Here is a 25,365-nt window from a genome sequence, read left to right as displayed (position 1 = left end):
TGTCTCCTGGGCTAAATGTCTATTTGCATGTTTATATTAAGCAGCTAGCTGATAGTGCATCCATAAATCTTCACAGCTTCAAAACAGAAATCCCAGCCACCTAGGGATAAAGTACCATGATATTTCACAGGGATAAAGTACCATGATAAACAGGCAAAGGTAGCACCGCAATATCATCTGCTTTACTTTCTCCGCAATGCATCTCTTGCAATTATGTAAAGTGCAACTGCAGGAAGAAAGACTCAGAAAAGCCACTTTTAATTAAGAAATTCCATAAATCAATAAGAAGTAAAAGTGGGTGGAAATCTAAAACAAACATTCCAGCTGAGCTGAGAAGAAAACTAATCTTCTTAAAGATTTTGCTCATGTTTGGGCAATTATGTACTAATTACAAAGATTAAGTCAAATGACAAACATTCTGTGTCTCTTCAATCACACACATACACATATACACCCAAGCACACACATTCACAACTATCTCCAGCCAAAAACATTGGTCAGCCAATAGCATAATCAGGATATGACATCATTCGGTCCAAGCGAATGTGGCAGACTGCCATGACGACAAGCTGCCAATGTACTTATTTAAGCCAGACTTCCACAGTTCGCAAATGGAGATCATGCAACAAACCTCGCATGCCAGGACTCCAGGTACAAACACTAATGTAATATAAGCTCGTAAAACACCCGAATAAAGATCATGATGAGAGCAATAGCCTCTGATCACATTAAAAGGAAACCTCTGCAAGTGACAGGATATTGCAGCATGGCAGAAACCTTGGCCAAGTGTGATTGGCAAGAGAGGAGTGTGGTAATGGAAATGACTGGGCACAACCACAACACTGTGCGGAGAACACTGACTTATGCTGCTGCGGCTGTCACTGATGGACATAACATGGAAAACTATTGCTGTAGCTTTCTTCTTAAATAATTCCACGTGTTGTGAGACAAGATGAGGGTGCGGAAATAAGTGTTTTTCATCATTACAATTGACATGACTGATGCTCTGACTAAAAGATGCCATAATGAATTTGTCACATCGAGAGAATATATAATTGAGGTTGGAGATGACAAGCCTGATGCATGAGAGTAACGTCATCCAGAAACTTAAGTAAACAGATGTGAGGCTTATACTCTACAATCAACATAAAATCACACCTTGGCGTATTATTTAAAATAACATGTAATCACACTTCCATGACTTGACTATGGTACGCCACTGTATTTTTCTAAGGGATAGTCAATACTTTTTTTAATTTAATCTGGAGAATTAACCACAGTAAAACAAATAAATAAATGATTGCTTGATTGACTGAGGAGATTTTTTAATGAAGAGTTTCACATCAGTATCATGTTTGAGAGCATTTTGTGGTGGAAAAGATGGTGCCAGACATGTTAAACATCTTTGGAAGGCAAATTTTACTTAACTACTTTTAGCGTAATTTGACAATATTATTGCTAGATTTAACTTATGCATGTGCCTTGGCAACCAGCAATTTCAAAATTTTCAAAATGAATACAACTTTTATGAATTATGAAGATACCAGAAGTAAAAAAAAAACAACATTTCAACATCTCTTCAACAACTTTTCCAATGTTGATTCAAAATCTTCAAGTTGGAAAGTTAAAATATTTGTTATCTTTCTAAATAGTTTCTATCTTTATTTTTAATATCCCTGACAATCTAACTGCCTTTTTCAAGACACATAAAGCCCCAGTCAGACTACACGATTTTAGCCCGATTTTGCCACGATTTGCTTGTCGTAGGGTGTCGTGGAGAATCGTATACGACAATGGGCGTCGTGACACAAGATTCGAACGTTTCATATCGTGTAGTGTGACATAGTCCACGACATGTCTGCGATGCTCCATGACGTCTACACAGAAAGACTAGCATGTTTAATATTTTTCCGGCCCTCCACGACGAGTTCTGTCACATGGGTGACGTTGACCAATAGGAGCACAGAACCTCTTCCATACACAGCTTTTAAACATGGCGAAACAAAAGAGAGATGACTTTGCTACTAGTTGGACCTGTGAATTGGAAGAAAGCTTTGTGGAGCTATGGCAACAGTATGATTGCCTTTTTGATGTGTCATCAAGGGACTATACGACAGAATTAAAAAAGACAAGTGTTGGCGATCAATAGCAGAGGCGCTTCAGCAACCTGGTAACTCACAATGATTCTCATTCACAATAAGTGTTTCCCATACATTGGTTTATTTGCGGCCACACAGGATTTTTTTTTATACAAATGCATCTATGAAGATAACCTGTTTCGATGTCATTTTAATTTACATTGGTTTTTATTAAGTGCCGTTTTGTGCACTCGTGAATCATTTTATGAGTGTAGACGCGATGTAAATAAAAGATTAATTGTGTAGTTTAGAGAGCTTTATTAATTATAACGGAATTTTGTGAGATCTTTATGAACCAAGATTTGTGACGATTTCAGTAATGCACTTTCCAGGCTTTAATTCATTCAGAACTTGCATGAAACTTTCGTTTTTCGGCACATGCATGCTGATATGTTTTCGGAGTGACATTTGCCTATTTACGATGCTTATTCTCGAAATAATGGTGAAGCAATAGACGGGACAAAAATATATTTTCCCTTCTACCAAAACAACTTGTTTCAGCTATAAAATAGTCCAGTTTTGCATGTAATGGCAAAGTGTTTATATTTAGTTTCGTTTTTAGTTTAGCTAATTTAGAAAAACGTTTGGAGCATTTTTTATTTGTTGAATATAATTTTTTTTGTTTGTTTGTTTTTACCAAACAGCGCCCAGTGGAAGATTGATCATAGTCTGTTTGATCAGTTTGCCTTCTCAAATCATCACGACTTGCCTAAAATTAAATCTATAGATATAAAACAGTTCAAGTATAAAACAATAGTTTACAGATAAATGTGCGCTATAGGCGCATAGTTTGTGCAGAAAGTGGAAGCTAAAGAAACGTTACAGCATTTTTATAAGATAAAGAAAACAAAAATTATGTGCTTTCTGCCATCTGGTTCTTGAACAGGAGTGCTTAACAAAATGAAGCGAAATGCATGCCTTACAGACATAATAAATATATTTATAGAAAGCTTTAAATTATTACTTAACGAAATGAAACAAATTAAAAAAAAAACTCTTTAATGCAATTCGTAAAGATGAATTTCTCTCTAAAAAATTAGATTGCGAGTCAGGATCTTTGCGACACTGACTCAGAATACACAAATTTATTAATAAATAATTAATTTATGTCCTTACTCTTTCCTCGACCCATTCATTGTTATTTTTTCTCTCTTTTTTTTTTTGCTGGTGCTTGGGGCGAGTTTTAGCCTATTGTGTGCGCTTGAACGCGGATTCAGCTGCGCAGAATTAGCACACTAAACGGCGTCCGAGTCGGTCTCGAAAGTGAAGTTTCGTGTTGTTTCCACCAGCGCGGAACTTTTTTCTTCACCATAATTGATGGATGTCTAAATTATAAAAATAAGGAGAAGCCTAAAAAAAAGTCAGGGCCCATCTGCCCAGGCTGAAGTGCAGCTTTGATGTGCTGCAATACAGTAGGGCACTATTTTAATGCTTACATCCGATTGTTTTTTTTCTTGACTCCCCTGTCTCAAGAGTCAAATGTCGCCCATGCACAGGGAAACTTCGGGCAATGTTGCGGTCACCGGAAGTTTACGGAAGTAGAGTGCGACTTGTCGTAGACCTCATGCAATGATTGGTCGCAAAGCGTCGTGTAGTGTGACATGTTTGGTACCCACGACACGACAAGATTTTAACCTGTCAAAATCGCATAGTCTGACACAGTGACTGTCGTAACCGACAAAAAAATCGTGTAGTCTGACCGGGGCTTAAGTGCTTCATAAAAACCACAAGTGGAGTATTACTGATGTATTTTATGGCATGGAATAAAACATGAGAATATCTTGAGCTTGTTAACAAAACTTATTTCAGGCATTTCCTCAAAAACTCATTCAAAAAAGCCAAATGAGTTCAGGACTATGGAACCAAAAGTAAAAAAAAAAAAAAAAAAAAAAAAATGCTCATTTTCAATTATTAGATTAGTACTCATTCATGTAGTACTGAAGGACAGTAATTTGGATAGTAATTTGTGTAAAAATTAATAATCAATAATTTTTCCTCACTAATTATTGAAAATTTGTGATTAGGTTATAATTTTTTTATATATATTCATTTATATTTATATGATAGATTTTCATATTTGTGACCTTGGACCACAAAACCAGACATAAAAGTCAATTTTTTCAAATTGAGATTTATACATAATCTGAAAGCTGAATAAACAAGCCATTGATTCAAATTGGTTTGTTAGGATAGGACAATATTTGGTCGAGATACAACTATTTGAAAATCTGAGCATATTACTAATCAAAAATTAAACTTTGATATATTTATGGTAGGAAATTTACAAAATATATTCATGGAAAGTGATCTTAAATCGAGAATCTGAGGGTGCAAAAAAGTTGTCCAAATTAAGTTGTATATTTATGGTAAAAATTTTTACAAAATATCGTCATGGAACTTGATCTTTACTTAATATTCTAATGATTTTTGGCATAAAAGAAAAATTGATAATTTTGACCCATAATTGCTACAAATATACCTGTGCTACTAAAGACATTTTTTGTGGTCCAAACAAATACAAACAGCTATGCATAACCAGCAAGTTAAAAGCTTTTTTAAAAATATAATTAATTAACTAATTAATAATTAGTAAATATGCCCTCTATTTAAAAAAGGGAGAGAAAAGTTTAGTTAGTTTAAATGAAAATCAACTCATGAAAACATGAAAAGGGAAAGCATTAAATAATAATAAAGAGTTCAGCTTGAAAGCTGAAAGACAGATGGATTTTGTCCAACAACATACCAAACCCTTGGTATGCAACAGTTGTGTAATGACTTGTCTTTAGACCATTAATGTGAAAGTATATTCTCACAGGAGCAGATCCCTTAAGTTAAAGGGTTACGATTTATTTCAATGCTAAATGAACAAGGAGTAAATACTCAGAGAGTAAAAACAATCTGTAAATCTCAGAGAGTAAGATTTTAAGTACCTCAGAGCTTGGAAATTCGAGGAGCTCAGCGTAATTGACTTAGGTTTTCTCTCTCTTTGTAGCTCAGCCAATGGGACGAGAGGACATGTTTGACTGGGTAGCATTTACTGGCTCAGCCCCTGAGCTCTTGGAGAGGAGGAAGAGAAAACACAAATCCCCTACCGTACTGGCATATGTTCTTTATATCATTCACCTTTCTTCATCCTAGATACACAAGCATGATGATGTGTATGCTAGTGTGTTCATACAGCCAAATCTTTTTTGATACCATTTTGATAATAAATGGTCTTACTCTGATTTGTAATCATTCTTGATGTTGATGTGACATTAGAAATAATGATTAAAGTGTGTTTTGAAGGTTAAAAAACATTAAGATGTTTATGTATGACAGGATGCAATGTTAGCTAACATTAGCCAACTATAGTCAAAGCTATGAACGAATGCACAGATTAGAATTATTAGAAATGAGTATGCAATATGCTATCTTAAGAATTTTTTATGTGACCACGGAAGAGGAGGGTTTCAGTTTTTGCTATGCGCAAAATGCGCAAATAAATGTGTTAAAATACAAAAAATATAAAACCTATTCCTTCATAATCATTTTATAGTTCAATATCATCCACCATGATTAGTTTTTTATGGAGTGGGACACACCAAAAAAACCACAAAAGCAATCTGATTCAAATGTTTGCTGATGCAGAAGCTGATGGTTTTACATTACAACACGTCTTTCTAATTCTCTCCTCAGCAAAGAATCACCACAATACGTGCCATTTGCATACAGAGACAAATCCTTGTCATTTACATCACACATTTGCATGATCATCTGTGCACTTCCACAGCATCATGCTGTGATCCACACATTTGACACTAGCTATTAGCTATTAACAGACACGTGCACTTAGACAAGGGAGGGCCAGAACAGGAATATTTGCACTCTGTCAAGTTGGGAATACACCATTCTTTTGCACATCAAATCTCCAAAATAGTGTAGATGTTTTGATTTATTTTTACACAACTGCATGACCGCTGAAAATTAGATTCTAGGGGAAAGACTGCACATCCAACTACAGCACAGAGGAAATAGCTTGCTCTGTCCTGTGCATCAGCAGTTCGTTCAGATTCCATCAGTGAAATCAGCATCCGTAATGAAAAAAAAAAAAGAAATACAAGACCCATCCACCCCCATAGGGCACAGTCAAGCATTTGAACAAAATCACACACATTCCACTTTAGCCACGTCAGTTTGCATTTTCAACACAGGTCAGACTTAAAAACATCATGCAGAATGCATTTTTGAGATAACTGACATAAGACAAATAACTGATATGCAGGAAAAGGCATGTGTGGGTTAACTGTGTTCTGGGGTGCAACTCTAGTCTGACAGGTCGGAGTGTTGAGCAATGTTGGATTTTATCTAGAAAAAAAAACAAACATATTTTTTAGATGTCACAATATCATGATTTTTACACATGTACAGTATCCATCAGGGTCAGACTTAACCAATAAGTTAGAAAAGAGGCTGCTTAGAGTCCCAGGGAATCAGGGCCTTATCTGATATTGGTGAAAAATATTTGGCAAACTCTCTATTGTATTTGTGTTTGTGCTTCTGGTTAATGCCAAAGAATTAATTATAAATAACAAAATGATTATGAATAACAAAATAATTAAATGTTTAATGTGAATGTTTAAAGGGAACCCCAGGTATTAAGACTTGTATGGCTTAAAATAGCGTAAATGATGTCTCTTACTGAAATATGTAGTACAAACCCATGAAAGATTTACTTTATATAAAAAAATCCAAATCGTTTTATGCATATTTTGGACCCCACATTTTGTGTGTTTCTCTAATCACCTCAGACATTCGTTCTATTCAAACGTAAGTGCCCTTCAAAGTGGACATCACAGGAAATTCCACCCATAGATATAAATACATATTTCACCATTATTCAATAGTTTGATGTGTGCTTATATATGTTCCATTTAAAGGTCATTAAAGAGTGCGACACATGAAATTAAATTGTGTTTATTTACAGATGCATTTATGGCATACTTCACACTTCTCTAGTAAGTTTATTCTGTGTGTATGCAAAATATGCATAGCGGGGGGGGGGGGGGGATTGGGGAGAGGGGTGTTGTGGGTTTGGGTGCAAGGACTGGAATTGAAAACCGCTGGACTACATGAAATGGTTGCACTTGGAGATTTCTACCGCAACTCAGAAATAAAATACTGATATGAAGAGCTTACAGGTGTCAATGGATGTAAGCATAGACTTAAACCAAATGCCCCACAAGGAGTCTAAATGCCCCAGATATCGAGTGAAATCTGTGCTGAGAAACTCCTTCAGTGTCTTGTCATGACAAGCGTCGGCATGTTTATATTCTACCAGGATGGCATCTAGCGTTTCTTGTCTCTGTTGTTTGTAAGCTCTTTCAGCAGCTGCGAAAAAGCCTCAAAGGCATCAGGGCTAAAGTGGAGAGAACAAAGACGCAGGTCTTTTTTAAAGTTTTATTCATCCACAGGCATTTTCCCATTCTCCTTATTGCTAGGAAAGCAGGGAAGACTTTGCTTCTCTTGTAGCCTTTCGACTGAAAATTACGACCAAAAGCCGCACAATGTGGCATCGAATCAGTAGATGTGTTGCAGTAAAAATAGCAACAGGTAGCAACAGTAGCTAAGCAGGTGCAACCATTTCACATCATCAAAATAATGGCACACCCCATAGTTCAAAATTTGTAAAAAAAAAAAAAAAAAAAAAAAAAAAGTTTTTTTTTTTTTTTAAATAATTTAAATCTTTCATGGGTTTTCTACTACATATTTCAGTAAGAGACTTCCTTTACGTTAAATTAAGCCATTCACGTCTTAATACCCATGGGTTCCCTTTAAAATGATTAAATTAGTTGTAAATAAATAATTTGAATTGTTAAAGGAACACTCCACTTTTTTTGGAAATAGGCTCATTCTCCAACTCCCCCCGAGTTAATAAGTTGATTTTTACCGTTTTGAAATCCATTCAGCCGTTCTCCTGTTCTGGCGATATCACTTTTAGCATAGCTTAGCATAGATCATTGAATCCTATTAGACCAATAGCATCGCGTTCAAAAATGACCAACGAGTTTCCATATTTGTTGTATTTAAAACTTGACTCTTCTGTAGTTATATCGTGTACTAAGACCGGTGGAAATGCAAAGCTGCGAGTTTCTAGGCTGATAAGATTAGAAACTACACTTCCATTCCGGCGTAATAGTCAAGGAAGGTTGCTGCCGTAATATGGCCGAAGCAGGCGGAGTATTATCAGAAATGAGTTCCCAGCTAGTTTAGCATTTGCACATGTGCTGCGTGGTATTACTGCTCCTGCTTCAGCCTTATTACGGCAGCAAACTTCCTTGACTATTACGCCGGAATGGGAGTGTAGTTCCTAATCTTATCAGCCTAGAAAATTGAAGCTTTGCATTTCTACTACAGACTACAGAAGAGTAAAGTTTTAAATAGGACAAATATCGAAACTAGTTGGTCATTTTTGAACGTGATGCTATTGGTCTAATAGGATTCAATGATCTATGCTAAGCTATGCTAAAAGTGATATCGCCAGAACAGGAGAACGGCTGAATGGAGTTTCAAAACAGTAAAACTCAACTTATTAACTCGGGGGGAGTTGGAGAATGAGACTATTTCTAAAAAAAGTGGAGTGTTCCTTTAACACAAAGTAAGGAATAAATAACTTACTTAACTAGCTTACCATACATTGCTATAAATAACTTACTATACATTATTTGTATAGTAAGCCTTATAGTTGACTGTCCCAAAACAGATACTGACCTCAGAGAAGAAAATGTACAAATAATTTTGAGGTTTATAAACCTTATGTTGTGTATCATTATTTTATTTGTCTTGATTTCTCAACATGATTCCTCAAATCAAAGTCCAACCCTTGTATATTCTTGGCAATTTCTTGTTAACTCCCCTATGAAGAAAATAAATAGGATTTTTACTTTCGGAACTGTTGAACTTTATAAAGCTCGTATACAACATTACTCATATGCAAGTACGAATAAGACATTAGCCCATATGTCAAAAGTACAACCGTGCTAATAATTGTATACAGTCAAAATACATAGTTGTAAAACCACTGTTCAGCTGTTCAAGCAACTCCAATAGAGAACACCACCTGGCTAGTGAGCTTCAGGTAATTTGAGCTTAAAACCTCTGCTACAGAGAACGTGGTTACGTGCATGTGTTCCTCCTCTCATCCTACTTGTAAATTAAGATGTCCTTTTAACACAGTAGTGTGTTAATCTCAGTCAGGGCCTTGAAGATTTATTTCACCCAAAAATGAAAATTCTGTCATTAAGTACTCATCCTCATGTCATTCCAAACCCGTAAGACCTTCGTTCATCTTCGAAACACAAATTCAGATTTTTAATGAAATCTGAGAGCTTTCTGACCCTGCATAGACAGCAATGCAACTACCACATTCAAGGCCCAGAAAGGTAGTAAGGACACTGATAAAATAGTTTTTAAATTTCAGTTTTATAAAGCTGAGAGAATACTTTTTGTGCGCAAAGAGAACAAAAATAACGACTTTATTCAACTATTTCAACAGTATTCTCTTCCATGCCAGTCTTTGACGCTCAAAAGAGTACCACAATGCATACAAAGGCTTTATTGGTTTGGAACAAGATGAGGGTAATGAATTGCACAGAGAGTAATGAATGACAAAATTGTAATTTATGGGTGAACTATCCCTTTAATAGTCCTTTGGTGTGTGCTTGTCAAATACAAAGAGGACACGTGTGAGACTGTCAGTGGATGACAGTGTGTGTTCCAAGACACATTAGTATAGTGTCACTTTGTGTTTGAGCTACCCTGTCTTGAATCCCCCTCTGGACTTTTCAAATGCTTCACAACAACCATTTGAACCTACCAAAAATATCCTTCTTTCGGCACTGTGACGCAGCTTGATGACAAAACTAAGGATCCAAACGTTCCTTGGGGCAAATCTAAATCATTGAGTGCCAACAAATTAAGGCACTGCACTGCCATTTGAAAATAAAGCACAATAGAGGGACACTGTCATGCACAAACTTTGCTATAATATATATGTGACCCTGGACCACAAAACCAGTCATAAGGTTAAATTTTACAAAACTGAGATATATACATTATATGAAAGCTCAATAAGTAAGTTTTCTATTGATGTATGGTTTGTTAGGATAGGACAATATTTGGTCAAGATACATCTATTTGAAAATCTGAAATCTAAGGGTGCAAAAAATCAAAATACTGAGAAAATCACCTTTAAAGTTGTTCAAATTAAGTTCTTAGCCATGCATATTACTAATCAAAAATTACATTTTGATAGGTTTACAGTAGGAATTTTACAAAAAATCTTCATGGAACATGATCTTTACTTAATTTCCTAATGATTTTTGACATAAAAGAAAAATCAATCATTTTGACCCATGCAATGTATTTTTGGCTATTGCTACAAATATACCCCAGCGACTTAAGACTGGTTTTGTGGTCCAGGGTCACATATATAGGTGAGATTTCCAAGGTGAGATTTCCTCGATAGTTACATTCATCAGAATTAATGAGAAAACCAGCACAAACAATCAATTCTGAGTCATTAAATTGGTCAGTCTACCAAGAAAAATAAAAGAGAAGGATGATAGCGAGACAGAAATAAACAAACTAGTTTGACCTTGAGCCTAGTGTGTGCGTGTACAGACAGTGTGCTATTCTGTGCACTGCAGGCATGATAATGTGCCATCCTACCATTCCATCATATGCACAGATGCCACACACACACTCTTTTTAACACAGACGATGCTGACACTGACACACATGCCTGGAGGACTGTGCCATATTGGCAAGAGCTAAACTCTCAGAACATTGACGGTATCAGACGGGCCAGCTGGAAGAGCAAGAGACATGGAAAAACTCTTTCTCAGCCACATGACGCTTATTTTGTATTTAAAAAATAGTTGCTATTGAAGACAATGAGCAAGAGGATCTGAACTGTTGGACAGATCTATATGTTGCAGCTCTCTGCGTGGACCACATGTGTCAGCGGCAAATGCCCTTCTTTAGTGACCACGTGATGAACATTTGAAGACCGTGTTCAACATGCGTTCTTTGTAACTACATGACTCAATAAAATGGGCAACTGCAATGTTATGTGGATGCATACAGGTATACTGCCGTTCAAAAGTTTTAGGTCTGTATTAAGTAGGGGTGGGCATAGATTAATTTTTTTAATCTAGATTAATCTAGATTAAATCTTGGAATTAATCTAGATTAATCTAGATTAAAATGGCTAATTTGAATTCTGCTGAAGGCATTCAGAATATGTGTGCTACCCAAATAATGACTAAACATGTTACACCGTACTTTTATTTTGACAGGTTGCCGTGAAGTTTCTGTGTATACAGTATGACATGATGCGAGTTTTCTCAAATGAAACGGTATAAGTGACACTCACAGCTACGGTGCCCGCCAGGGGACACCTTCGGTTCACTTATGTTTGTCGTGGCCACGACATATTAACTCGTGGGAACGTAATATTATGTCGTGGGAACGTCATATTATGTCGTGGCCACGAGATCATCTTGTCGAGGTAACGGCATCCTTATGTCGTGGCCACAAGATGCAATGATGAGGGAACGAGATCCATTTCTGGTGGCCACGACTTCTTATGTTGAGGAAAACAACATGCATTTCTCGAGGCCACGAGTTTAATACATAAACAAACCTGCGTGACCATAGTAACCCAGGATTATCAGAGATAGGTTTATTCATATTTTATTTTTAATTAAGAAATTATTATATTAATTGTTACAGAAATTAATACAATATTAAATTATTACATTAACAATGGGCGAAGCTGTATATGCCAGTGCTGTCTGTGTGCGATGTAGACTGACCTATATTAAAAAGTTTATCATGAATAAATATTACGTAAAGTACATCAAATAAAATAGTCCTACAGGAAACATTTTATGCATCTCAGAGTCTTGTCCATTAACTGATCCTCCTCTTTCCGTAATATTTTTATTATTTGTTTATATTCGTTATTTTCCCCTTCATTTCGATCTCCTTAACGTTCTGAATGTAGGTTCTATGACTGGGATTTTTACAGTTCAAAGGCTGAATTTAACATATACTGTATTTTATTTAGTCTAATTAATAGACAAATATAGTGTTTCAGTGAAGAGTGAATTATTCACGTAGTTTCATTTGGAAATCATTTATCGTCACACCATAAAATAGGCCTACATGACATTCCTTCTATTAACTGATCGTCTTTTTTCCGTATTTGTATTATTATTATCGTCATCATTATTATAATTATTATTAATTATTATAATTAGCCTATTATTGTAGGCCTATATATTTTTTATTTTCGTTTATATGCGTTTTCCCCCTTCATTTTCATCTCTTTACTTAACGTATATGGAAATGATACTGTAAATGCTTGACATGCTATGACTGATTTTGACTGGAATGTAGTTTAAAGGTTGGATTGAACATATTTTTATTTTGTTTCATCTAATAGACTAGACTATATAATACTGTTCACTGACGAATTAATCATTCACGTAGTGAAACGAATATAGCCTAAATGAAAATAAAAATATATACAATAATAATAATAATAATTATTATAATAATGATGACGATAATAATAATAATACAAATAAGGAAAAAAGACGATCAGTTAATAGAAGGAATGTCATGTAGGCCTATTTTACGGTGTGACGATAAATGATTTCCAAATGAAACTACGTGAATAATTCACTCTCACTGAAACACTATATTTGTCTTAATTAGACTAAATAAAATACAATATATGTTCAATTCAGCCTTTGAACTGCATTCCAGTAAAAAATCCCAGGCATAGAACCTACATTCAGAACGTTAAGTTAAGAGATCGAAATGAAGGGGAAAATAACGAATATAAACTAATAATAGCCTACAAATATTACGGAAAGAGGAGATAATGGATAAGACTGGGATGCATAAAATGTCTACATCGCGCACAGACAGCATCAGCATTCGCATATACAGCTTCGCCCATTGTTAATATAATAATTTAATATTGTAACAATTTCTGTAACAATTAATATAATAATTTCTTAATTAAAAATTAAATATTAATAAACCTATCTCTGATAGGCTAATCCTGGGTTACTATGGTCACGCAGGTTTGTTTATGTATTAAACTCGTGGTCTCGAGAAATGCATGTTGTTTCCTCAACATAAGAAGTCGTGGCCACCAGAAATGGATCTCGTTTCCTCATCATCGCATCTTGTGGCCACGACATAAGGATGTCGTTACCTCGACAAAATGATCTCGTGGCCACGACATAATATGACGTTCCCACGAGTTAATATGACGTTCCCACGAGTTTATATGTCGTGGCCACGACAAACATAAGTGAACCGAAGGTGTCCCCTGGCGGGCACCGTACACAGCAGTTTTGGAGATTGAGTTTATCTGTTCATGTGAGATGCAAATGCCAAAAATTACCGGGAGCGTCACGTGTGTTTCAGTATGCGTGTAGTAAAAGCGCGTCTCCACCATTCATAGTATGAATTTCATACATACAGCTAGGCAAACGGAACATACCGGATTCATATTAAAACGGTCTTTTTGCATTTCAGTTTTCACAGACACTAGTTCATATCGCGATTTGAACAGACCATATTTGATTTATGAATTCAAAAAACGACGAATTTACGTGGCATTTCGCGCTATAGTAGATTCGGTTTTTATGAATGGAGGACGACGTGATCCCGTCTGTGTTTTGGCGGAGGAGACATAAACGCGCGACCATATTCTATAGTCTTTGGTATACATCCGCGTTAAACTATCAAGGTGAAAGTCATCATAGCTTGCGTAGTTTAGACCCAGCTCCCAACCCAATTTTGAGAATAGATTAACGGCGATATTTTTTTTATCGCCTGATAAAAGTCTCACGTTAACGCAGCACGTTAACGCCGATAACGGCCCACCACTAGTATTAAGATTTATTTTTTTAAATGAAAGTAGTCTCTTATGCTTACCAAGACTGCATATATAGTAGAACAGTAATATAGTAAAATATTATTACAATTTAAAATAACTGTTATCTATTTTAATATACTTTTAATATAAAGCAGCCATTATTCCAGTCTTCAGTGTTACATGATCCTTCAGAAATCATTTATATATGCTGATTTGCTGCTCAAGAAAAAATTCATATTATTATCATTGTTAAAATTTTTTGTTGAAACCATGGATTATTCAGGATTCAATAGTCCTTTTGTCAATTTGATGCATTCATGCGGAATAAAATAATTCATTTCTTTAAAAAGAAAAGATCATACTGAGTCTGAACTTTTATATGGTACAGTGTAAGAGTTTGTGCACAGTTGTGAATTAAGACACAGTAAACCTTGACCTTCATTATTATTAAATTATTACATGTATTATTTTGCTCAATAAGTTTTTTTTTGTTTCAAAAAATGCTCCTGAAACTGAAAATTATGTGAATTTCTTGTTTATTTCTCACCCTAAATTTTTAGAAAATACATTACCAGTCAAAAGTTTTTATGTTTTTGTGGTTTAACAGTTTTAACGTTTCTTTAAAAAGTCTCTTCTGCTCTCTAAGCCTGCATTTATTTGATGCAAAATACGGCAAAAGCAATAATATTGTGAAATATTTGTACTATTTAAAATAACTGCTATCTATTTTAATATATTTTAAATTGTAATTTATTCCTGTGATCAAAGCTAAATTTTAAAAGGATGTTTTAAATAATAAATATAATAAATAATAATGTTTTTGAGCAGCAAATCAGAATATTAGAATTATTATCTGAAGAATCATTACTGGAGTAACGATGCTAACAATTCAGCTTTGAAATCACAGGAATAAATTACATTTTCAAATATATTCAAATAGAAAACAGTTTTTTTAAATAGCAAAAACATTTCAAAGTTTTACTGTTTTTACTGTACAATAAAAATCTTACTCTCCAAAAACTTTTGACTGGTAGTGTGTACTTAGAAAATGTACTAAAATGAAAAAAAAAAATTGTCATTGTATATTTTCAAAACAACCAGAGAGAACAACATTTATGTAATATGTAATTTGGAAAAATGACTGGAGAAATTAAAGCAAAATGAACTCTCCTCAGACACTCAACTACCAAAATCTTATTAATATGCCAAACACTCTCTTACTGTCTGGATGAGATTGAGTTTCTGTAAATCCTGTCTGAGTGACAAATTAAACTGATAACTTTGACAAGTTATCCAAATCATTTTACATCAAAGAGCTGTGCTGTTTTTATACCATGTTTATTAGCAAGTAGTGTACTTAAGTGTGTATGTGTGTGAGTACAATCTCAGAGGACGTCCTTCTATTGTTATTGCCACATATAACCAGCTGTGCAGATCCCCCCCAGCCAAATCCCTGGATTACTAGAGGGAGTTTATGTATGTGTGTGTGTATGTGTGTGTGTGTGTGTGTGTGTGTGTGTTGGGTGAGAAAGAAAGAGTAAAGAACGAACGAAGGATAAAGCCTCTTAGCAGTCCTCACACATTACAGAAAAGCAGCCTGACATGAACCAAATATGACCAGAATTGCAGCAAGCAACTTTTTATTCCCACTGCAGCTGAGTAAACAAAATCACAATGACATCAAGGTTTCTCTGGGGTGCTGGTAGAGTAATATCAATCCATTTGTTTACTGGTTTTTAGGCCTCTGCCACCTAGGTTCATATAGAAACAGATATAGAAACAGAAGTTCCGTGTCAAAACTGATCAACATGATCACATCCTTTATATATCATCTTCCCTATAATCCTTCCCTTATAGAGATTCCAACAGCAATCCCACTCTCTCTGTAACAGTCAGCGAACCAATAATCAGATAAGAAACCCACCGCATGTGAAATTATGCAGAGGAGATTAACCAGTGGTCAATGGCTGCTTAATCCTCCTAGTAGGAAGTTATCTGGAGACCTTCATATTAACGATTAGAATTAAAAAGTTGCAAAGTTCCATCCAGATGAATAAAACTCTCATTGGTGCATGGTATTCATGGTTTTTCCTCTCAATGCCTCAGGCAACTGCAAACACATATGCACTAAGAGTTTTCTGACTCTCCACAGGCAGCAACGCAACTCAGAACGCAATGACGTAAGACATACTTCAGGCCAATTCAGAGCTGTTGAATTGGCCAATTGGCTCTGGGCCAATCTTAACATTCTGAGCACGCATTTACTTCGCAGCATGAATCTGAACATTTGACACAAAAATTAAAATGCATTTACCCCTCCATGTTTACAAACACTACACTGGCATGCGCAACCGTTTAGAGGGCATTTCCATTTAATAATGTCAAAGAATTTAACGGTAATTTGAAACCGATGTGTGAATAGTGCTTTGCCGGAAAAAAGACGGAACGCCATTGCCTGTATGAACAGCGCAATTAAGAATTTACCGGTAATGCCGCTTCCGTAATTTTACAACAATTTACTAATATTACTGCATGAAAGGGGCTAAAGACTGACACGGAACAGCAGACAGAAGAAGTGTTGGAGAAAGTTACTTTTAAAAGTAATGCATTACAATATTGCGTTACTCCATTAAAAAAAAGTAATTCATACATTACTTTGTTACTTTTTGTAAAAAGTAATGCGTTATGTTACTTTTGCATTTGCATTACAAATCTGGTCAGGGCTTGCTTGTTTTTAATATAAAAAGTTGTATTTTTGGCAAATGTAAAAGCCCTTTCACACCAAAAAGTGAAATGAATAAGCCTCAGGCTGAAGGAAAGGTAAATTCATGTCTGTACAGTAGAACGCAGGAGAAGAAAGTTCAACACTCTTCAGGGATAAAAAAAAATGAAGCAAAAATGTTGGTTAATCTGAAGTAATATTTGCTTATTAGTATGGTTGACTTGGTTCATCGAAGGTCAGCAGCTAAGACCCCGTCCACACTAATACGTTTTCGTTTGAAAACGCATCTTTTTCTCTCCGTTTTGGCCTTCCGTCCACACTGAGACTGCGTTTTTGTCAAGGAAAACAAACCTTTTTGTAAAGACTCTCCAAAGTGGATAAATTTGAAAATGCCGTTTTCACATTTGAAAACGATGACGCATATTTAGTCATGTGACACTGATGCTAAAGAGATTTACCTTGTACAGTCTTCATATTACAGTCCTAAAATGATGACATAAAATTTACTCACAGTTGCTGTCCTGACTGCAAAACATGACGACAGCTGCTTTTCATGTAAAATACGAGTGAGCGCGACATTGACGCATCAGTGAATGATGAGATATTTCCGTAAATAAAATGATACTGCCAGAAGAATTGCATTAAAACTTATGACTGTTCCGTCTGTATAATCTGGAGGCTTTACACATGTGCAGTAAGGCGAATTTTTACATTTTCCTACGTTTCAGTGTGGATGAAAAACTTTTGGAAAACGCTTGGAAACACTTGTGTGTACGGAGAGCGTTTTAAATCGAAAACTCCGTTTTCAAATGTATCCGGATTAATGTAGACATAGCCTAAGGCACTGGTTAATAAAATTGGATTAAATACATAGAGGATATTTGTGTTATTTAACATTTAATAATTGCAGGTTAGTGTCATATTCTGTCATATTGTGTCATATATTGCGAAGTGGGAGAGAGATGGGGGGCAGGATCGGGAAAGGTCCTCGAGTCAGGATTCAAACATGGGACGCCCGGAGCTCAACGGCGCCGTATGTCGACGCGCTGCCCACAAGGCTATCGGCGCCAACCTGAGTTTACATTTTACTGTTTCACAGTGCACACAACACCTCTGTACTTACAATTTCTGTCAACATGGGGACAGGAGACTTGTCAGTCAATAAATGGGAAAACAAAGTAACTGGCGTTACTTATTTGAAAAATATATTTTCTTGTAAATTAAAAAGAATGTGTTACTTTACTAGTTATTTGAAAAAGTAATCTGATTATGTAACTCGTGTTATTTGTAATGCATTACCTAATGCATTATTTCTGATAGAAGAAATTGTTGAATAAAGTCGCTATTTTTGTTTTTTTTTTTGCACACAAAAAAGTATTCTCTTAGCTTCATAAATTTAGGGTTGAACCACTGATGTCACATGGACTATTTTAAAGATGTTTTTACTACCTTCTTCTTCCTGGGCCTTAAAAAGTGTCAGTTGTGTTGCTGTCTATGCAAGGTCAGAAAGCTCTCGCATTTAATCAAAAATATCTTAATTTGTGTTTCGAAGATGAACGAAAGTCTTAGGGATTTGGAACGACATAAGAGTGAGTAATTAATGACAGAATTTTCATTTTTGGGTGAACTAACCTTTTAAGCAGCTGCTATACTGTTAAAAAGATCTCAGCATATAACATTACACACTATCTTACTTTTTTGCCATATAAATGATGTATATGATACTCAACAAATACACATACTTTTGCCTTTTTTCAGATTTTTGAAAATATGTTTTTTTTACTAAAAAATTAGATTTTTCTATTATGATTTTTTATGATTATGGTGTCAGGCTTTACAGGGTTAGATACAGCATAGTTTTGTAACTGTAAATAATTAATAATTGGTTTTTAATTCCATAATTATTAGACAAATACAAACAGCTGGAATGTTTATTAGATAGAAATACAGAATTAGAGATTTTGACTCTCTTCTCCTTCACTCTCTAACCTGAGAGGTGGTCGCCATGGCTAGGGCTGGAACCATGGTGTTTGTTTTCATGTTGCCGTGTCAACAGATGGCTCCAGCACTTCAGAGGGGCAGAGCGAAAGTTGCTCGATCTCTTTTGCTCTCGATCTGATCTGGCGCATACACACACAAAAAACACCTCGCAAGCACTGGAACAACCCCTTTGGCAGGTTTTTCAGGTCAGAAGAACTTGATATGAGTGGATTGGGGTGTCAATGACCTGGCATGCTGAAGGAGCAAATATCCGGTCTGCTTGGAGACAAGATTCTAGATTAAGGCTTCCAAAATGGGAACTTCTCCCCAAAGCCCAATCTAACACAGGAATATTTAACTAGCACACAGAGGTCACCTCTAAGGGAAAGTCACGTGACGAACATTTCACGGCACTATAAATTCCCACAGAAGATCCAATTATTGTGGATGAATCGACAGGCCCAGTTGAACACTGGCACCTACGTCCATTTTCTTGCTAATGAAGGTTCGTTCATCTGAAAGGTCTTTAAATTCAAAGCTGTTCCGTTCCCTGACCACTTTCCATTGGAGCCAGTTAATTGTCTCCCCTCGGTTAGCCAACCCTTCTTATTATCACAGACGTTAAAACTATCAGATGAACATGGAAACATAAAATGGTTTCCTTTCATAAAAGGTGAAATCATTAAAATGGAGAAGAGCAAACAAAGCATGAGTGTCTGAAACTCTTACTTTACGGTCCACTGCTTTGTATAATTGAAAGAAAATTCATAGGAGTTGAACTGAACTCAACAGTGTGCTACTGTGTGAAGGGTTTTGGGAGATGAAAACAGATGCAATAGAGGGTTTGGAAAGACGTCTGGTAAATATCCCGTATTGGAAGGCACAAGGTCCCATTTCAGCCAAATTTCGCAAGCCTTTTCAATTGTCAATAATGCAGAGGAGTCACTTTCAAACCAAGCAGCATCCAAATTTTCATGAACAACTTAAACCTGATGTGAAATCTGTGTGAGGAAATGTTTCACCCTTACGCGAAATTCCAGACTGCTCAGATTCCTATCGAAATTACTGGATTTCGCCCGTGAAATTAAGCCGAACAATGGTAAAAGTGACCCGAACCTTCAAAATTAGAACTTTATGATGCAGTCTGACGAACTTTGGGAAGAACTGTATGACAGAAACATTACACTCCTAGTTTTAATTAGCGCGATTCACACAACCACACATAATGCACCAATATAACCAGAATGTTTGCATGCATACCTGAAACTATCATCCCACCAACATAACCTGAATGTTTACAAACAGTCATGAAACTATAATTCCATGAGTGTCCATAATGGAGGCTGCGCCTTCCATACCATGATCATGAACCCTCAAATAAATGCATATACTTCAAAATCAAGAACAGAACCATGCTAGCCATAACCTGTGCCAGAAAAAAAATCTAAATATCCCACACAGTGAAAATCTGACACAATACTTCAACTCCTGTGACTCACTCCCATATGGGGATTCTTAACAGTAAAGACATTCATTTGGAAAAGTCCTTACTTCAGGACTTCCTGATACCCCGCATACAGAGTCTGCAGAATCGATGCACTTGACAGCGCTAAGTTGCTTTTTGGATCAGCTGACCACATTACAATCAGAGCTGCAGTTATGGCATGCAGCCAAGACGCACTTAAATGAAACAGCTAACTAATAAATGGCTATTTATTAGCCTCTGCCTCCTCTCTTTTTCCCAGAGAAACCAACTGACTGTGAAGAAATTTAAGACAGCCATTGCATAACTGCATTCTGTAGCCTTCCCTCCCCCACTTTGACAACCTGAGAAAATAACTAGGTTGCTGAACTGGCACAACTATCGGCTGGAGACCTCGGTAAGGAAATGAGATGGAAGGATTTTCTCGTTTCCCTTCCCGCTTTCTATATAGCTCAGGTGTTGGAGCAAAGTTCACTGTATTGAAGTTTAAAACCCTTGAAGGCTGGCTTTTGCTCTAAAGCCCAACCGGAACTGCCTGTTGGGTGAAAAGGCCATTTCTACATTCTGATCATATCTCATCAGACTAAATATGCAGATAGCCATCGTGTAAAATGATGGCGAGTCCTCTGATGAACTGATCTTCAAAGACTTCATCAAGTAAAAGCATTTTTTCATGATTCAGCCTGACCTCACTGAGAAAAGTGACTAGAGAGGGGACGGATGGACGGTGTTCGTTTTTTTTTTTTTTTTCAAGTTCACCTACCGGGCAGACTGAGCTTTGATATAGAGACAGATCAAATACAGTAAGAGTTAAATATAGGAGTGGAGACCTTTACACAACTCACCAGTCCTCAAACACACACTTAACCAGACGAGGGGCTACAGAGGAAACCAGTTGTTAAAGAGACCTTTAAACCAGTCGTGTGATCTGTGTCGTTTTTCCAAAAAATTGAAGAATATACATACAGTATCTAGGATTGATTTCAGAATCAGCTCTTATAGTAAATTTAAAGACATTGTTGGTTATTTGGCAGGACCAGTTGACAAAATGTAAGTTTAATCATTAAAAAAATACTTTTAAAGAAACGTTTTTTTTTTCCAGAATTCTTCGATGAATAGAAAGCTCAAAAGAATAGCATTTATTTAAAATGAAAACATTTTGTAACTATGTAAAAATCAATTTATTGTGTCTTTGCTGAATAAAAGTATTAATGAAAAAAATCTTGGTAACACTTTACAATATGGTTCATTAGTTAACATTTGTTAACTACTTTAGTTAACATGAACTAAGAATGAACAATGCTTCATATTAATGTTAACATTTACTAACACATTATTGAAATCAAAAGCTGTGTTTGTTAACATTAGTTAAAGGAGAAGTTCACTTCCAGAACAAAAAATTACTCATAATTTACTCAGCCCCCTGCCATCCAAGATGTCCATGTCTTTCATTCTTCAGTTGTAAAGAAATTGTGTTTTTTGAAAAAGTTTCAGGAAAGTTCTCCATATAGTGGACTTCTATAGTGCTTCCAAAATGTAGTTTAAATGCAGCTTCAAAGGAAGAAGAGTCTTATCTAGTGAAACGATTGGTTCATTTCTATAAAAAATGTACAAGTTATATACTTTTTAACCTCAAATGCTTGTCAGATAAGACCATTCTTTCTCGGCTGGGATGGTTTAAAGCCCTTTGAAGCTGTATTTAAATTGAATTTTGGAAGTTCCTTATTGTAAAGTGTTATCAAAATCGTATTGACCCCAAACTTTTAAACGGTAGTGTACATTATGGAAAGAAACAGTCGGATAAGACTACATCTTTATATCTTTTTTTTTTTTTTATCTTTGCACAAATGAATTAAATAATTCATTCTACACATTAACATCTATGAAGTAATTTGTGGACTGATTTCTTCATCTGCTCAAATAGAGAGGCGCCTTCATTTCAGCATTTCACAAAGTGTAAATGTTAAAAATATGGATAAAAACATGCATACAGCCAATGCATGTGAGAACAACAGATGTGGTACAGTTACCAGAAAAAGTAATCTGTCATTTTAACAGGTTTCATGTTTGAAAGTGCCTCCTAAATATAAAACTAGTGCACACAGGCAATAAAAGTGTCACATTTTATTTTTTCAAAATACTCTCATTTACACTGTTTAGCTAAGCAAAAGTAAGTGCAAATTTGGTTCCATGCGAGAAGCCCCAGAGGAGACAGTAGACTGAGGCCTGTCATGTGTAATACTCACTGCAGAGCCGATTTTATGGGAGGAGAGAGAGTGTGTGTGGTTGTTACACAAGAACCTGCATCCCCTGACACTCTCACACCCACACATTCACTAACAAGTAGCCAGGCCATGATATTATGCCCACACACACACTCGCATAGCCTAAAAATACTCTTACACATGTATAAACATGCATGGAGTAATGAAAACACATGCGTGTGTGTACACAAAACCTCCTACATACGTTTCTACTCCATATTGTCTCAAAATAAATTGAATTTTGCTCCAGATCATACTCACCCCTTGCCTGCAGGCCTGTTCGTTGAGCGCCCGCACCCAGGCTCTCTGCCAGTGCTCCCTGAATGACTTGAACGCAAAAAGTGAGGACAAAAGTCCTTTGACACCTGCCTCAGTGTCACTCCCTGCACCGTCTCGCCCCATCCTCAGCCTCAGAAGGGAACCCCACACGCCGCCCGTCAGTGTCTGGTGGGTGAGACTCAAGGGCAGCTGCCATGGGGTCTCCCTCTTGCCATGGACCCTTGTGCACCACCTAGGGCGAAGCAACGCCAGTGAGAACTGAACGAGCCAGGCTAGTACGACCAGCAGCGAGGCGCAGAAGAGCGCCACCTGAACCAGCCAGCTCACGTCCTGGAAAGTCGTCATCTCCCTAGTCACTGATCACTTAAATCTCATTTTTACAAAGGGCTGAAAATCTTGACTCACGAAGGTTGGAACTCTAGGGAAAAGGGTAGAGAGAGACAGAGAGTAAGTCGGGTGGAAAAAGACAGGATGTAGGGATATACAGCCATGCAGCAAAGACAAGACACAATAACAACATCTCATAGGAACAGTGACATCTTAAAGGGACAGTTCACCCAAAAATGAACTCATCATCATGTTGTTACAAAGAATTCTCTTTGCTTTTAAAAAAGCGAGACGCATGCAAGAGATGCATTTTTATAATGGCATCATGCATGAGATACTGTAAAAGACAGTATGCGAGACATGAGTACAACAGTCACACGTGTCCGTTTAGTGCATTAATGTAGAAAAACAGTTGAAAAGGAACACAATGGAAAATGTCTTTGTGATTGGCCCCTAAGATCTTTTTTTTCTTTTACAAAAAGAGGCAGCATTTTAGACAGCATGTTTGGGACTCGCTGATAGAAGGGAGGGTTCACACAGAGACACAGAAAAAGGCAACTTTTTTAACCTGAGCACCACTCGCTATGGTCAAATATGTGTGTCTAGTGCATATTTAAATAGAAAAACAACGGAAAAACAGTGCAGTTTAATGCAAACATGCATTTTATGTGAACGACCCATTTCTATAGCAAATCTGAGATTGCTATTCTCTCTTATAAAAGTTTGGAACAACATGATTGTAAAAATTATGACAAAATTCACATTTTTTGGGAACTTTGCCTTTAACAAAAGGTCAAATTCATGTTTATTTGCAAATGGTAAAAACGGGCATGGTTCCTTTTCTATTTACATGTATATTATATTCTTGGCCAATGTTTTCCTACCAAACAATTCAGAAGTAAGGTCAACTTACCTAAAAAAAGGTACCATGGTATTTTCACAACACCACAGTTATCGCTCCTATATTTATATAGTATGCTGCAAAGTCATAATAAACTCAAAAAAAAAAAAAAAAAATAATAATAATAATAATATATATATATATATATATATATATATATATAATATAAATATTTATATAAAATACATATAACATATATATATATATATATATATATATATATATATATATATATATATATATATATAATACAATGTAATTGTGATATTTCTTTTATGCCAAAAATTATAAACTTTAAAGGCGATTTTTTCAATATTTTTTTTATTCTCTTTTTTATTCCCAGATTTTTCAAATAGTTATATCTCGTCCAAATGTTGTCCTATCTTAATAAACTATATATCAATGGAAAGCTAATTTATTCAGTATAAGTATTAATTGTAAGTATAAATCTCAATTTAAAAAAAAAAACCCTTATGACTGGCTTTGTGATCCAGGGTCACAAAATATATATATATTGACAGTGGTGCTAATTTTTTTGCACAATAATGACTGTAGTTACTTTCACTATTTGCGCCCAAACTACGGCTACTATAGTAACCTTTTTGCAAAGATTGAAAAGACGTGTTCTTATCAAAGAGATTTACAATGTTTCGTGTTAAAAGTTTAAGCAGTTAAGCAAACTGACTAAGCATTTCGGTGAAAGTGTGACATTCAATGCCTGTCCTGAAACCGGAGAAGTGCACAACTTCTTCCAGAAAACTGAGGTCGGTTGCACAGTCTAGTCCCGTGTGAAGCCTCATACAAACCCGTTCCGATTCTGTCACATTACTGACAGTCCTGCAGCGATGACAGCAGCTGTGTTCTGGGTCAGTGCTGCATTGCAACGTCGAACTAGCTCATCATGACCCATCTAGCGATTCATTTAAATTCCAGGCTTGTATTTAATAATGGTGTCCGTTTCAAATTATGCATGTTTACGTCTCCCTCACTGGTCACCATTCGAAAAGCTGCGTGTTCGAACCTTACTGAGCAGCCTACATAGACAGCATTTTTGGGCAACTGACAAAAAATGCAAAAAATGCTGCACTAGCATATGACGCCGAATGTATATCCAGTATTTCAAAGAATAGAAGGGAAATATTACCGATCAGATGAGAAACGCCGTCTTTGGAGGCTGACTAGCTACAGATCACCAGCTCAATGGCTACATCATGTCTTCGTAATTCCAGCACCAGTCTTCAGGTCCGAGCATCTCCTACGATCAAACCTGAGTTGATCGGTACATGGCCTCCGTTGCGTGAATCTTTAGCGTGCTACACAAAACCACACA

At 36.1% G+C, this 25,365-nt stretch overlaps 1 protein-coding gene across 4 annotated transcripts in view; it reads right to left on the bottom strand.

Annotated features, from left to right (window-relative positions):
- Positions 1 to 25,359, bottom strand: part of c2cd2l (c2cd2 like) — a 48,563-nt gene extending 23,204 nt beyond the window's left edge. For all 4 annotated transcript variants that reach the window (XM_073839931.1, XM_073839933.1, XM_073839932.1 and 1 more), the window contains exons 1-2: positions 25,180 to 25,359; positions 22,790 to 23,225 (exon numbers count right to left, since the gene is read on the bottom strand). In XM_073839931.1, the coding sequence (XP_073696032.1) occupies positions 22,790 to 23,152 (363 nt within the window). In that variant the 5' untranslated portion in view covers positions 23,153 to 23,225; positions 25,180 to 25,359. The remainder of the gene's footprint in view (positions 1 to 22,789; positions 23,226 to 25,179) is intronic.
- Between the last annotated feature and the right edge of the window lie 6 nt (positions 25,360 to 25,365).

The sequence above is a fragment of the Garra rufa genome, chromosome 5 (assembly GCF_049309525.1).
Source record: "Garra rufa chromosome 5, GarRuf1.0, whole genome shotgun sequence".
NCBI lineage: Eukaryota > Metazoa > Chordata > Actinopteri > Cypriniformes > Cyprinidae > Garra > Garra rufa.
Note: the sequence above shows the minus strand (reverse complement) of the source record. Positions and strands in the feature narration are given on the sequence as shown.